General features: G+C 50.3%; 1 protein-coding gene across 7 annotated transcripts in view; it reads right to left on the reverse strand.

The window, feature by feature from the left end:
- The window catches only part of LOC134036031 (microtubule-associated serine/threonine-protein kinase 3-like), a 35,189-nt gene that overhangs the window by 15,760 nt on the left and 3,948 nt on the right, over positions 1–15,481 (reverse strand). For 2 of the 7 annotated variants that reach the window (XM_062480734.1, XM_062480733.1), the window contains exons 1-12: positions 13,461–13,884; positions 11,025–11,113; positions 10,405–10,477; positions 8,553–8,573; positions 6,933–7,011; positions 5,718–5,890; positions 5,532–5,607; positions 4,025–4,231; positions 2,832–2,933; positions 2,128–2,275; positions 1,958–2,013; positions 453–538 (exon numbers count right to left, since the gene is read on the reverse strand). In XM_062480734.1, coding sequence (XP_062336718.1) covers positions 453–538; positions 1,958–2,013; positions 2,128–2,275; positions 2,832–2,933; positions 4,025–4,231; positions 5,532–5,607; positions 5,718–5,890; positions 6,933–7,011; positions 8,553–8,573; positions 10,405–10,477; positions 11,025–11,113; positions 13,461–13,555 — 1,205 coding nt within the window. In that variant the 5' untranslated portion in view covers positions 13,556–13,884. Of the gene's footprint in view, positions 1–452; positions 539–1,957; positions 2,014–2,127; positions 2,276–2,831; positions 2,934–4,024; positions 4,232–5,531; positions 5,608–5,717; positions 5,891–6,932; positions 7,012–8,552; positions 8,574–10,404; positions 10,478–11,024; positions 11,114–13,460; positions 13,885–15,481 lie in introns of those variants that run through there. The other 5 variants (XM_062480739.1, XM_062480737.1, XM_062480736.1 and 2 more) reach the window with 4 other exon arrangements.

A 15,481-nucleotide genomic window follows, 5' to 3' on the forward strand; every position in this document is an offset into this window, starting at 1 on the left:
GGAGGGGGATGGAGGAGGAGGGAGGGAGGGGGGAGCGGAGGAGGAGGGAGGGGAGGGGAGGAGGGGGGGAGTGGAGGGGGAGGGAGGGGGGAGGAGGAGGGAGGGGGGGGAGTGGAGGGGGGGAGTGGAGGGGGGGAGTGGAGGAGGGAGGGAGGGGGGAGCGGAGGAGGAGGGAGGGGAGGGGAGGAGGAAGGAGGGGGGGAGTGGAGGGGGAGGGAGGGAGGGGAGGGTAGGGGAGGGAGGTTCATGGTTTTGTAACTAAACTAAACTAAGAGCTAACTATCATACACATACCCTCTCTGTGAGAAAACAGAGTTCCTCGAAAAGCCATTCATACGTCACCATTTTGTTCAAAGGAACTAGTAATCCTAGTTTGATTACTAGGAGCAAAAGTAACAGGAACAAACACACACACTCAAACCCAGAACACACTCACACAGACACACACTCACCCATAGGCTCCATTGCTGATCAGTTTGATGGTGTCAAAGTCGCTCTCCACAGGCTTCCTACGAGGGGGGGTGCAGACAGCCCGGCCCTGCGTATCAACACACACACAGATCAACCCAGAACCACCTGTCGGCTCTAACACAAGCTGACATCTGTAGTGTCTGTAGCTGTGTCTGGTGTCTGTAGTGTCTGTAGCTGTGTCTGTAGTGTCTGTAGCTGTGTATGTAGTGTCTGTAGCTGTGTCTGGTGTCTGTAGTGTCTGTAGCTGTGTCTGATGTCTGTAGTGTCTGGAGCTGTGTCTGTAGTGTCTGGAGCTGTGTCTGGTGTCTGTAGCTGTGTCTGATGTCTGGAGCTGTGTCTGTAGTGTCTGGAGCTGTGTCTGGTGTCTGTAGTGTCTGTAGCTGTGTCTGATGTCTGTAGTGTCTGGAGCTGTGTCTGTAGTGTCTGGAGCTGTGTCTGGTGTCTGTAGTGTCGTGTCTGTAGTGTCTGGAGCAGTGTCTGGAGCTGTGTCTGTAGTGTCTGTAGCTGTGTCTGTAGTGTCTGTAGCTGTGTATGTAGTGTCTGTAGCTGTGTCTGGTGTCTGTAGTGTCTGTAGCTGTGTCTGATGTCTGTAGTGTCTGGAGCTGTGTCTGTAGTGTCTGGAGCTGTGTCTGGTGTCTGTAGTGTCTGTAGCTGTGTCTGATGTCTGGAGCTGTGTCTGTAGTGTCTGGAGCTGTGTCTGGTGTCTGTAGTGTCGTGTCTGTAGTGTCTGGAGCAGTGTCTGGAGCTGTGTCTGTAGTGTCTGTAGCTGTGTCTGATGTCTGGAGTGTCTGGAGCTGTGTCTGTAGTGTCTGGAGCTGTGTCTGGTGTCTGTAGTGTCTGTAGCTGTGTCTGATGTCTGTAGTGTCTGGAGCTGTGTCTGGTGTCTGTAGTGTCGTGTCTGTAGTGTCTGGAGCAGTGTCTGGAGCTGTGTCTGTAGTGTCTGGAGCTGTGTCTGGTGTCTGTAGTGTCGTGTCTGGAGCAGTGTCTGGTGTCTGTAGTGTTGTGTCTGTAGTGTCTGGAGCAGTGTCTGGAGCTGTGTCTGGAGCTGTGTCTGTAGTGTCGTGTCTGTAGTGTCGGGAGCAGTGTCTGGAGCAGTGTCTGGAGCTGTGTCTGTAGTGTCTGGAGCTGTGTCTGGTGTCTGTAGTGTCTGGAGCAGTGTCTGGAGCTGTGTCTGTAGTGTCTGGAGCTGTGTCTGGTGTCTGTAGTGTCGTGTCTGGAGCAGTGTCTGGTGTCTGTAGTGTCGTGTCTGTAGTGTCTGGAGCAGTGTCTGGAGCTGTGTCTGGAGCTGTGTCTGTAGTGTCTGTAGCTGTGTCTGGTGTCTGTAGTGTCGTGTCTGTAGTGTCTGGAGCAGTGTCTGGAGCAGTGTCTGGAGCTGTGTCTGTAGTGTCTGGAGATGTGTCTGGTGTCTGTAGTGTTGTGTCTGTAGTGTCTGGAGCAGTGTCTGGAGCAGTGTCTGGAGCTGTGTCTGGTGTCTGTAGTAGCGTACCTCTGTGCTGGTGTTGGGGGCGTGGCTGGAGCTGCTGTGTTCCAGGTGGACCACCTCTGTGGAGAGAGCAGGAGGTCAGAGAGGAGGAGAGGACGAGGAGGGGAGAAGAGGAGGTTAGTGAGGAGGTGAATGAGGAAAGGAGGATGTTAGTGAGGATTAGGTTCGGTCACCTTCCAGGGGATCTCGGGTCAGGCCCAGCTGGCTGATGATGTAGCGAGGGATGTCAGCCTTGATGCCCTGGCCCTCCCTGCCATGGCCCTCCCTGGCCTGGCCCTCTGCCGCCTCCAGACGCTGGTAGAACTCCTCAGGGTCAAACTCCTGCAGAGGAGCAGAGAACTGGTCTACAGGTGGTCTACAGGTGGTCTACAGGTAGTCTACAGGTGGTCTGCAGGGGGTCTACAGGGGGTCTACAGGTGGCCTACAGGTGGTCTGCAAGTGGTCTGCAGGTGGTCTAGAGGTGGTCTGTAGGTGGTCTGCAGGTGGTCTAGAGGTGGTCTGCAGGGGGTCTAGAGGTGGTCTGTAGGTGGTCTGTAGGTGGTCTAGAGGTGGTCTGCAGGTGGTCTAGAGGTGGTCTGCAGGTGGTCTACAGGTGGTCTACAGGTGGTCTATGGGTGGTCTACGGGTGGTCTGCGGGTGGTCTACAGGTGGTCTACGGGTATGTAGGTAGGTATTTATACTGAGGAGTGATATTAACCAATTTATAAATTTGCTTACATATGGAAATGTCAAAACCTCCCAGAATCTGTGATCAACTAAGTACTTATTACAGAAGTCCTGTTGACTATAATCTATAATATCTAAAGCAGGTAACACAACTCAGTTGTGGCCCTTGTGGGTCATCAGTCTTTCAGCCAATAACAGGGCTTAACCTCACCAGACACTCGAGCAGGCGTGCAGGTCTGGAGATGATGATGAGGATCCTCTTCACCAGCTTGATGATGACGCTCACCTCCTCGCTGTCCGAGCGCTCGTACGCCTGGCGGGAGAGGGGCCAGAAGGGGAGGGGCCAGAAGGGGAGGGGCCAGAAGGGGAGGGGCCAGGACATTAGCTCATCTGGACTACGTTCACATTTCATTAATTTGTCCAAAGACACAAACAGTGCATGTAGAAACGACAGCAGCAGATTAAGGATCAGAAGTGCAGAATTCTACCAGTGTTTCGGTGGTCAGAGTTGAGGAACAGTCTGTATTTACCAGACACAATGCAAACAAGAGAAAGAGTAGAGATGATGGTGGTCTATAGAAGGGTAGTCTACATTTATCAGAGAGAACATGGCCTCGGCATCTCTCCTATGGGACAGTTTGGGTTAGGCCCTAACCCAAACCGTATACAAGGACCTGTTACCCTAACCATTAGGGTAACAGATCATTATGTAAGGGATCCTGCTGGATCATTTTCCTGACATGCAGGACAGGCTGACAACACAGCAGGGGACCAGTGTTCCAGTGCCCCAGTGCAGTGTTCCAGTGTTCCAGTGTAAAAGGGAGTCAGGCGGCTGAGCAGTTGGGAATTGGGCTAGTCATTTGAAGGTTGCCAGTTCGATTCCCGGCCGTGTCAAATGATGTTGTGTCCTTGGGCAAGGCACTTCACCCTACTTTCCTCTAGGGAAAGTCCCTGTACGAACTGTAAGTCGCGCTGGATAAGAGCGTCTGCTAAATGACTTAATGTAAATGTTCCAGTGTTCCAGTCATGAAAACACAGCCTCATGCCCTGATGATGTGCAGGGAATCATACAAAAACAGAATCTTTTCTCCATCAGTTTCAGAAGATATTTATTGTGTTGGCCTTGAGTCTCATATTGTTAAGAGTCTGTGAGTAGCATGCAACCAGACACTAACCAGACTACTCATAGACAACTCAAGACTATCCAGACACTAAGATAGCCTATGGATCTCCACAGGTAACAGAAGCCAGTCTGCTGTCTGCAGTGCTGAAGTGGAGGGTGGAGATGTATCTAGAGCATCTCTCTACAGAGAAACAGGTGGAGATGGTTGGATGACATGTTTACTATTTGCTTGTTATTATGATCATGTTGATGAGGATGACAGTTGTTAAGGGGTGTCCTACCTCGTGCAGCAGCTTGTCCAGCTTCTCCTGCAGCTCCAGGAAGTACCTGGAGGAGATGAGGCCTCCATGGGCCGTGTCCAGGCAGTCTCTGACCAGCTCCACCAGCTGGTGTTGGATGAAACCCAGCACGCCGTCTGCTAGCGGCAGCACCTCCCGTGAGCTCTCCTCCAGCACCGCCCGCAGACGAACCTCCATCTGCGCCGTGGCCTGAGACATAACTTTATTAACCTGACAGGCTGGCCTGACACACAACTTTATTGACCTGAGAGGCTGACAGGCTGGCCTGACAGCTGGCCACAGGGGAACGGAAGGACATGTGGAGAGACAGGAAGGAGATGTGGAGAGACAGGAAGGAGATGTGGAGAGACAGGAAGGAGATGTGGAGAGACAGGAAGGAGATATGGAGAGGCAGGAAGGAGATGTGGAGAGACAGGAAGAAGATGTGGAGAGACAGGAAGGAGATGTGGAGAGACAGGAAGGAGATATGGAGAGGCAGGAAGGAGATATGGAGAGGCAGGAAGGAGATGTGGAGAGACAGGAAGGAGATATGGAGAGGCAGGAAGGAGATATGGAGAGGCAGGAAGGAGATGTGGAGAGACAGGAAGGAGATATGGAGAGGCAGGAAGGACATATGGAGAGACAGGAAGGAGATATGGAGAGACAGGAAGGAGATATGGAGAGGCAGGAAGGAGATGTGGAGAGACAGGAAGAAGATGTGGAGAGACAGGAAGGAGATGTGGAGAGACAGGAAGGAGATATGGAGAGGCAGGAAGGAGATATGGAGAGGCAGGAAGGAGATGTGGAGAGACAGGAAGGAGATATGGAGAGGCAGGAAGGAGATGTGGAGAGACAGGAAGGAGATATGGAGAAGCAGGAAGGAGATGTGGAGAGACAGGAAGGACGTGGAGAGACCGGAAGGAGATGTGGAGAGACAGGAAGGAGATGTGGAGAGGCAGGAAGGAGATATGGAGAGGTAGGAAGGAGATATGGAGAGGCAGGAAGGAGATGTGGAGAGACAGGAAGGAGATATGGAGAGGCAGGAAGGAGATATGGAGAGGCAGGAAGGAAATGTGGAGAGACAGGAAGGAGATATGGAGAGGCAGGAAGGACATATGGAGAGACAGGAAGGACATATGGAGAGACAGGAAGGAGATATGGAGAGGCAGGAAGGAGATGTGGAGAGACATGAAGGAGATATGGAGAGACAGGAAGGAGATATGGAGAGGCAGGAAGGAGATGTGGAGAGACAGGAAGGAGATATGGAGAGGCATGAAGGAGATGTGGAGAGACAGGAAGGACGTGGAGAGACAGGAAGGAGATGTGGAGAGACAAGAAGGACGTGGAGAGACAGGAAGGAGATGTGGAGTGACAGGAAGGACATGTGGAGAGACAGGAAGGACGTGGAGAGACAGGAAGGAGATGTGGAGAGGCAGGAAGGAGATGTGGAGAGGCAGGAAGGAGATGTGGAGAGACAGGAAGGACATGTGGAGAGACAGGAAGTACACACCTTGGGGAAGCGCTCCTTGTATACGTGGTTCATCATGACGATCTCGTTATCAAATGAGCCACACGAGCGCCCGGGACTGAGAAACACACAGAGCTTAAGTTACTGTCCTGGATAATAAAGTCATTGTACTGAATCTTCTTTTATTATACAGTTAGTATTCTTGATTGTCCTGTATAATAAAGTTACCTGAGGCTGCGAGAGCGCAGTCTGGGGGGCGGGGCTGAGGTGGGGGGCGGGGCCGAGGACTCGTCATCAGCTACACTCTCAGAGCTGCGGAAGTGCTTGAACAGGAAGTGGAGGTCGTCCACCGTCGGCTGGTGGGGAAGCTGGTGAAGAAGCTCCTGGGAGGAGGAAGAGGACTAGAGAAGAGGAGGAGGGGACGGGAGGGGACGGGAGGGGACGGGAAGGGACGGGAAGGGACGGGAGGGGACGGGACGGGAAGGGAGGGGACGGGAGGGGACGGGAAGGGACGGGACGAGAGGGGACGGGAGGGGACGGGAAGGGACGGGAAGGGACGGGAGGGGACGGGAAGGGAGGGGACGGGAGGGTACGGGAGGGGACGGGAAGGGACGGGAGGGGACGGGAGGGGACGGGAGGGGACGGGAAGGGAGGGGACGGGACGGGAGGGGACGGGACGAGAGGGGACGGGAGGGGACGGGAAGGGACGGGAAGGGAGGGGACGGGAGGGGACGGGACGGGAGGGGACGGGAGGGGACGGGAAGGGAGGGGACGGGAGGGGACGGGAAGGGACGGGAAGGGAGGGGACGGGAGGGGACGGGACGGGAGGGGACGGGAGGGGACGGGAGGGGACGGGAGGGGACGGGAAGGGACGGGAAGGGACGGGAAGGGAGGGGACGGGAGGGGACGGGACGGGAGGGGACGGGACGGGAGGGGACGGGAGGGGACGGGAGGGGACGGGAGGGGAGAGAGATATAGTGTGAGACTAACAGGCCACTGGTCTTGGTTAATATTAAACTTGTAACAGCAGGGGCTTGTTCCATAAAGCAAGCTAAGAGAAGTGGGGATTAAAGTCTGACTAACTGACAGTCAACCAGTCAGTCAGCCAATCAACCAATCAACCAGCCAGTCAGCTCTGTGTTAGATGCTGTGTGTTCTGGTCAGGGTTTTTGTGTGTGTGTTCTGGTCAGGGCGTGTGTGTGTGTTCTGTTCAAGGTGCGTGTGTGTTCTGGTCAGGGTGTGTGTTCTGGTCAGGGTGTGTGTTCTGGTCAGGGTGTATGTTCTGGTCAGGGTGTGTGTTCTGGTCAGGGTGTGTGTTCTGGTCAGGGTGTATGTTCTGGTCAGGGTGTGTGTTCTGGTCAGGGTGTATGTTCTGGTCAGGGTGTGTGTTCTGGTCAGGGTGTGTGTGTGTGTCCTGGATAGCGGAGCACCCTTGGTGCTTACAGACACTGAGGAGCTGGGGGGGTTGCTGCAGTAACCAGACGAGGGGACAGAGGCCACTGACCACCTCCTCCCATCCGCCCTGAAACACACAACACACAACATTACCACACACTAACCCTAACCATGCAACACAAAAAACATCTACAACACACACATACAACATAAACATCAACATCAGTAAACATCAACATCAGTAAACAATGACAGACTTTCAGCATGCAGCATCAATGACTGGAGGGGGAAGGAAATGTAAAACGTACGCGATTTAAAACGTCTCGGTTTTCAAACCGTAAAGGCTCAGCTACATCGAGTGTTTGTGTTCTCACCCTCAAAAAAAAGGACATGCATGTTTGGAAATGCACAGCAATAATTCAATTTTGAATGTGTTGTTAAGAGTTTTGGAAACAGTGTGTTTATAAATTGTGTTTTGCAGTTGGTGGAGTATGAATGAGAAAAGAGTTCATGGATTTTGAAGAATGTGGTAATTAAATGCATTTTGTGTAAAAGCAGTGAAAAATGATTCACAGTTTGGTCCACGTACACTTCTGTTTTGCTGACTGTGTGAAGAGTTTTGAAAACGTGGCTTTACCAATGCATCTAAGTGTTCATGTGATTTTATTAGTGGTGGGCCGTTATCGGCGTTAACGCGCTGCGACTCTTATCGGCGATAAAAAAAATATCGCCGTTAATCTATTCTCAAAGTTGGGTTGGGAGCTGGGTCTATACTATGCAAGCTATGATGATTTTCACCTTGATATTTTAGCGCGGATGTATACCTAGCCGAATTGCACTGTAGGGGGTGAGAACGAGTCTTCGAACCTGTGTGTATGCCTTGTGTATGAAATTATGACATCAAACGTGACGTGCTAACATGGATGCAGCTATGAAGCCGCCTGGTTTGCTTCAGGGAGAATGTATTTTTAAGAAGCTTCCCAATGGAAACCTCGACAAGACTAAGGTTGTTTGCACCTTGTGCTATGCGGAATTAGTTTACTGTAGGAGTTCTTCCAGTCTCAAATACCACCTAAACGCAAAGCATCCCTTAGCTAATGCGGAAGATGCCGGGCCAAGCACTGATGTAGCGCAGGGGAAGAGTCGTCGTCAAACTACGATGTTTGAGTGCAACCGAGGCAAGCCTGTCAGCACAGCTCTATCAGCCAAGCTAACTAATCTAATAAACAGTTAATAAACACAAGTACATCTTATTGATCATAATTTATTTTCATCACCAATTATCATAGTAGAACAGCTTTCTCAAGCAGTTTGTGATGCATTTTGGAAACAGGAGATGAGGTCCTGGTCTAATGCGCCACCTGGCTTGAGAAACCCGTTCTCAAAGACTTACTTTTAGTCCTTATTTGCTTAGCACACATATTCTGAATGCCTTCGGCGGAATTCAAATGAGCCATTTTAATCTAGATTTAAAAAATTAATCTATGCCCACCACTAGATTTTATACATCCCTAGTGTTGTGAAATACATTTATGCCTAATAATCGTGAAACCGTGATTATTATAACCTTACCATCAAAATCTATAATCGTTGCATCCCTACACCTGACTGGACATGTGACAGAGTCATGTGATAGAGTCATGTGACAGAGAACAGAGAAGACCTTACCTTTCAGTACGAGCCAGGTGGCTGGGGGAGGGGGAGGAAGATGGAAAGTGAGACAGACAGACATCGCCCTGCTGTCTGTGGTGTGTGTATGTGTTCATATCTCACACTCTCTCACACACACTCTCACACTCACACACACACACTCTCACACTCTCTCACACACACTCTCACACTCACACACACACACTCTCACACTCTCTCACACACACTCTCACACTCACACACACACAACCATGCTAACACATAACCATGCTTGTTTTCCAATACCCTCTGTGCCAGGCTCCCCCTCATCCCCCTCCTCCTCCTCCCTGTACCCCTCCTCCTCCTCCCTGTACCCCTCCTCCTCCTCCCTGTACCCCTCCTCCTCCTCCCTGTACCCCTCCTCCTCCTCCCTCATCCCCCTCTTCCTCCTCCCTCATCCCCCTCCTCCTCCTCCCTGTACCCCTCTTCCTCCTCCCTGTACCCCTCCTCCTCCTCCCTGTACCCCTCCTCCTCCTCCCTGTACCCCTCCTCCTCCTCCCTGTAACCCTCCTCCTCCTCCCTGTACCCCTCCTCCTCCTCCCTGTACCCCTCCTCCTCCCTGTACCCCTCCTCCTCCTCCCTGTACCCCTCCTCCTCCTCCCTGTACCCCTCCTCCTCCTCCCTGTACCCCTCCTCCTCCTCCCTGCTTCCTCCTCCTCCTCCCTGTACCCCTCCTCCTCCTCCCTGTACCCCTCCTCCTCCTCCCTCATCCCCCTCCTCCTCCTCCCTGTACCCCTCCTCCTCCTCCCTGTACCCCTCCTCCTCCTCCCTGTACCCCTCCTCCTCCTCCCTGCTTCCTCCTCCTCCCTGTACCCCTCCTCTTCCTCCTCCCTGTACCCCTCCTCCTCCTCCTCCCTGTACCCCTTCCCCTCCTCCTCGTACCCCTCCTCCTCCTCCTCCCTGTACCCCTCCTGCTCCTCCTCCTCATACCCCTCCTCCTCCTCCTCCCTGTACCCCTCCTCCTCCTCCTCGTACCCCTTATCCTCCTCCCTGTACCCCTCCTCCTCCTGTACCCCTCCTCCTCGTACCCCTCCTCCTCCCTGTACCCCTCCTCCTCCTTCCTGTACCCCTCATCCCCCTCCTCCTCCCTGCTTCCTCCTCCTCCTGTACTGCTCCTCCTCCACCTGTACCCCTCCTCCTCCTCCCTGTACCCCTCCTCCTCCTCCTGTACCCCTCCTCCTCCCTGCTTCCTCCTCCTCCTTTTGTACCCCTCCTCCTCCTCCTGTACCCCTCCTCCTCCTCCTGTACTCCTCCTCCTCCCTGTACCCCTCCTCCTCCTCCTCCTGTACCCTTCCTACTCCTCCCTGCTTCCTCCTCCTCCTCCCTGTACCCCTCCTCTTCCTCCTCCTGTACCCCTCCTCCTCCTACTCCCTGTACCCCTCCTCCTCCTCCTCCTGTACCCCTCCTCCTCCTCCCTGTACCCCTCCTCCTGTATGTCACTGCCAATACTTTTGGCCACAACTGTATACCTATGCTGAGTCATCTATATTGTGAGGTAATGTATCTATGTAGTTTTACAATATATATGCAGTGTCATCTATATAATTAGGTAGTGTATATATGTAGTTTCAGAGTGTATCAATGCTGAGTCATGCTGTCTGTATAATGAGATATGAGTTTATGCAGTGTCATGGTGTATTCAAGATGTGAATGCAGTGATCCGATTGGACGAGAGGCACCGATGGGCGAAAGCATAAATACTGCACTGCAGCGTTGGTCAGGAGAGGGGAGGGGGGAAGAGGGGAGGGAGGACAAGGAGGGGGAGGACAAGGAGGAGCTAGATGTGTGTGTGGAAGGCAAGGTTTGTGTGTGGACAGGTGTGGGGTCTCACCTGCGAGCAAACTGGAAGTTAGCTGAGGTGGAGGTGGAGACATTTCTCGGGCTGTCCGACGGGCTGCTGCCAGCTGAAACACACACACACCCTGGATCAGTTCTACTGCACACACACACACACACACACAGAAAATACACACACCATGATAATCAGAGGGCAGTTTAAATAGAAAGAAAATTGTTTAATGAACCTCAACTTCAGGCCTGCAGCAACACCAGTAATTTACTGCCTGTGCACTCAAACACAGACATACACACACACACACACACACACACACTCAAACACAGACATACACACACACACACCAGGCCTACAGCAGCTGTACCACAGAATAGCTCTTGGACTGTCAGCTGCTACAGAAACAGCTCCTAACACAGTATCATGTGGTCAGATGTGTCTGGGGCTGTCTCTGTGTGTTTGTTTGTGAGAGTGTGTGTGTGTGTGTGTGTGTGTGTGTGTGTGTGTGTGTGTGTGTGTGTGTGTGTGTGTGTGTGTGTGTGTGTGTGTGTGTGTGTGTGTGTGTGTGTGTGTGAATGTGTGTGAGTCTTATCATCAGACTAACGAGTTTGCTGTATTTACTGTCTGTGGGGCGTGCGAGCACAGTGGAGACTGGGTACCTGTGGTGAGAGGGAGTGGAGAGAGGGGTCTGGAGAGAGTGGGTGAGGGAGTGCCAACCGCCAGGCTTCTCCTCTTGTTGTTACGGCAACTGTGGAGAACAAAGAGGAGAGATGAGACATCTGAATGGTAGGTCACCTGACCGATCACCTGACTGGCCACCTGACAAAGCAGGAAGTTAAAGGTGACATGACATGCTGTTTTTGGATGCTTTTATATAAGCCTTAGTGGTCCCCTAATACTGTATCAGAAGTCTCTTTCCCGAAATTCAGCCTTGGTGCAGAATTACAGCCACTACTAGCAGTCTGTTTTGGTGTCTGTAGCTTTAAATGCTAATGAGGAGCGGAGGGGCGGCACCATGCGCTAATGTTTACAATGGATGTATCGCAATGGCTGTAGCCCCGTTGCTGTAAGATGCCTCGAATTTACCCATTCTCATCTGATAACCCTGGTTTGCAGAGGTACACACTCAGTCATTTCAATGAGGGGAAAGGCGGATATCACGCCATAACACCAACAGCAGAACGGTTATCCAAATAACAAAGAAGTGTACAACACTCACGTTACAGCATGTGTATTCACACACATACTTGATGCTATCTACCTTTCCATTAGCGACAGTAACTCAGCTGTTAGCTGCAGAGCTAATGTTACAGCCACATTCTAAGGGTAGCAAGCTAGGTAACCATATACAGTAAAGCTACAAAATGATATAGTGTTAGTTAACTTACTTGTCCGAGGTTAGTAGCTGGACGAAGGAGAGTTAGTACTGATCCAGAATTTAATTTCAGCAAGGCCAGTTTTGTATTAGCTCAAGTTGAGGAAACAGTCGTGGCTGAAGTGTTTGCCGCAGACATACAAAACAAATGCGCCTACAACAGAAGTTGTGTAGGCGCATTTCCAGAGAAAATAAAATTAAGACACTGGGTCTTCAGAGGCTCGGATGAAGGAACTGTAAAAATATTTTTGTTTTCCTTTGTACATCCAAACTGAGCAAATGTAATGCTTTGTTCGTTTGCAAGCCATGATGTCTCTCGAGGATAAAAACACTTGCACTGTCTAGCTCAGTTTCTTATGGGCGGGCCAGATTATCTGGGCGGGCAAAGCAGAGAGAGGGGAGGTAACCTTCCTCCTTGTGACGTAACAAAGAGGAGATTTTCAAACAGAGCAATTGAGCTTTCATTTTCTGAAAGGCGGAGAAGAACACCCAGGGCTTGGTTTACACCGATCGAAAATTCTAGCCACTGGGGGACCAAAGGCAGGCTAGGGGAACTCATATTAATGTTAAATAACCTCCTAAAGTGAAGTTTTCATGTCATGTCACCTTTAAAACCAGGAGGTCCAACCTGGATCCATATGTGAGGGAGGAGGCGCTTAGTGTTTAGTTTTAAGGAGTGACATTCAGCAACCATTTAGGGTTCTGTTGCTATAGGTAAAGGATACCACTAGTCCCAGGAAGTCCAAACTCCTGCATTGTGATGATGTTGTTATCTGAACCTTGATGTATTCAACCTGAACCTTGTCCCTCTGTATGTCTGTCTGTCTGTCTGTCTCATTAAGGGTTAGGGTTGAGAGCTGGTAAGTCAGGATCGTCCAATCAGAGCGATGTCTAACTTTGGAGGAGCTCAGACGATGACAGGCCCTGAAGGATCTGGGTCACCATGACACCAACATGTCAACAGAGACAGGAGGACACAGACAGTAACCCCCAACCCCTCTAACCCCCTGCCGATTAGAGGCCAGTAAAGGCTCAGATCCTTTAAAGCAGGCATTGGTAGAGAGAGGCTGATTAGAGGCCAGTAAAGGCCCAGATTTTTGAAAAGCAGGCAGGGGTAGAGAGGCCACTGAAACAGCTGTGGAGAGCAGTGATGTCACACCCTCCACACTGTGTGACGGAGTGGATATCATGTACAAGAACGTCCTGCTATTTTATAAACGGCTGGTCGCGCGTATAGTCAAACCTCTATTCATAACTAGGCCTACATAGATGAGATGCATTAGGACACTGTGTCCATTTAGCACCGCTGGACGTAACACAAAATCTCCACAACAATACCGCTCAGTCCGCCCCGCCACGTTCCTGAGTCGGAAACAAAAAGTGGCCGGATGTAGTCTGCGCGATGCGAAGTGAATGAGTGTGACCACAAGACGAGAAACGATGTTAATGATAAACAAACGCTGGCGTGTGTTTGTTTTAGTCGCGAATGAAGAGCCGGTCTATGAGCTCAATAATGATCAACACTTTGTTGTTCTAGCCGTTGAAACATCAGGGTCAGAGAATGACACAGTGGCTGCGACAGGAACAGAAAGAGATAGTAGGCTATCTGAGATTAGCTAGTATTTCGCATTCTTTCATCTTTATTGTGCATTATGCTGTTGGCTAAACTATTTGGCCATATATCATTCCAGAGACTAAAGTTAATGGAACATCAGGTTACCTTTTAGATCTTTTCATCATGGCCCCAGTTACAAAACTAGTTTTGTAGCTAGGCAAGACGGTCCAATAGTAGTTCTGATCCGACATGATTGTCATGGGCGATGTGGGGTCAAACTTGGATCCGGAACGATAAGATAAAGTCTTAAAATGTTCGGAAACGTAGCTAGTCAAAAAGCCATCACAATGTCTTCGACGAGACGTCCCAGTCTGTCTCCCGCAGGATCGTCACAAACTGGCCCCATTTCCTTGGTAGCTACTCCGGTCGACTAAACAACCACTAAAGCCATTGTCGTATTATTTAATTCCTCTGACACAACTAAACGTTTTCTCCTCTTTCAACGGACGTTGGCCTCTTTATCGCCATAACGTTTCCAGTGATACAAAGTTTCCAGCGGCGGAGACAGCGCAGAGCTGTCAGCGGAGCGAGGAGGAGGAGCGGAGGAGGGAGGAGGGGGGGAGGGGGGAAGTTGTCATATAGGATGTAAGTGCTCATTATGTACAGCGATCTCAGTGTGATCGTGTGGCTGCCAGGAATTTCCACTGCTCTGCGGTAAAGCTGTCCAGCCTGCACACTGATTCATTTCCGTACAACATCAGGTCTCACACTAACTACCACTGCTAGGAACGAGGTCTACGTAGCTATAGGCCTACTGTAGGGGTCAGCTATAGGTCTACGTCTACCGTGCTTAACCCTAACCCAACATCCTACAGCCCAGACTAACCCCTAACCTAACATCCTACAGCCGAGGAACTCCTATAGGAATCAGGGGGCTTGAACACAGCCTAGGAACAGTTAAATGTTGTTCTGTTGACATTTTGAAACAGCGTCACCCCACCACACAGCCTAATTTCTGGTTCCCATCATAGACATCGTTTCAGCTCCTGCCTCTCTGCCCCCGGCGCTGGAGAACTGGTTGGGGCAGTGGAACTGCATCTGCTTGTCTGGGAGACACGTCCTGCAGAGAAGCTGTTACAGGAGTGTCTGAAGACTGTGTGCAGGGAACAGGACTGGCAGCTGCTCTCCTTAACACTGGAGTATACAGTAATACTCTGTAATACTACTGGAGGATACAGTTATACTATAATACTACTGGAGTATACAGTAATACTCTGTAATACTACTGGAGTATACAGTTATACTATAATACTACTGGAGTATACAGTAATACTCTGTAATACTACTGGAGTATACAGTTATACTATAATACTACTGGAGTATACAGTAATACTACTGGAGTATACAGTTATATTATAATACTACTGGAGTATACAGTAATACTCTGTAATACTACTGGAGTATACAGTTATACTCTGTAATACTACTGGAATATACAGTAATACTATGTAATACTACTGGAGTATACAGTTATACTATAATACTAGAGTATACAGTTATACTATAATACTACAGGAGTATACAGTAATACTCTGTAATACTACTGGAGTATACAGTTATACTGTAATACTACTGGAGTATACAGTTATACTATAATACGACTGGAGTACACAGTAATACTACTGGAGTGTACAGTAATACTTTGTAATACTACTAGAGTATACAGTTATACTCTATAATACTACTGGAGTATACAGTTATACTATAATACGACTGGAGTATACAGTAATACTCTGTAATACTACTGGAGTATACAGTTATACTATAATACTACTGGATTAAACAGTAATAATCTGTAATACTACTGGACTATACAGTGTGGTATCATGAGAGGCTAGACCACGGTGCGGGGTGTAGGGCAGTGTGTCAAAACCGGACAGAGCAGCAAAAATGGGTTCAAACAAACAAACCGGTTTATTCACCAACAAAACAACGTAGGTCAGGAAGCAAAACATAAAATCACTTTGAACACAAAAAGTTGCTCCTCGCATTGGATCCTACCAATGGTTTCCTCAACTCAAAGTTCCTCTGGCATCGATCTCTGTTTGTGCCAGGTACGCTCTCTCTCGCTTGGTGTGTGTGTCCAGCCTTTTGTCCTCTCTCCCTCCCCCACCTGAGCTCCCGCC

This window comes from Osmerus eperlanus, chromosome 16 (genome assembly GCF_963692335.1).
Source record: "Osmerus eperlanus chromosome 16, fOsmEpe2.1, whole genome shotgun sequence".
In the NCBI taxonomy this organism is placed as follows: domain Eukaryota; kingdom Metazoa; phylum Chordata; class Actinopteri; order Osmeriformes; family Osmeridae; genus Osmerus; species Osmerus eperlanus.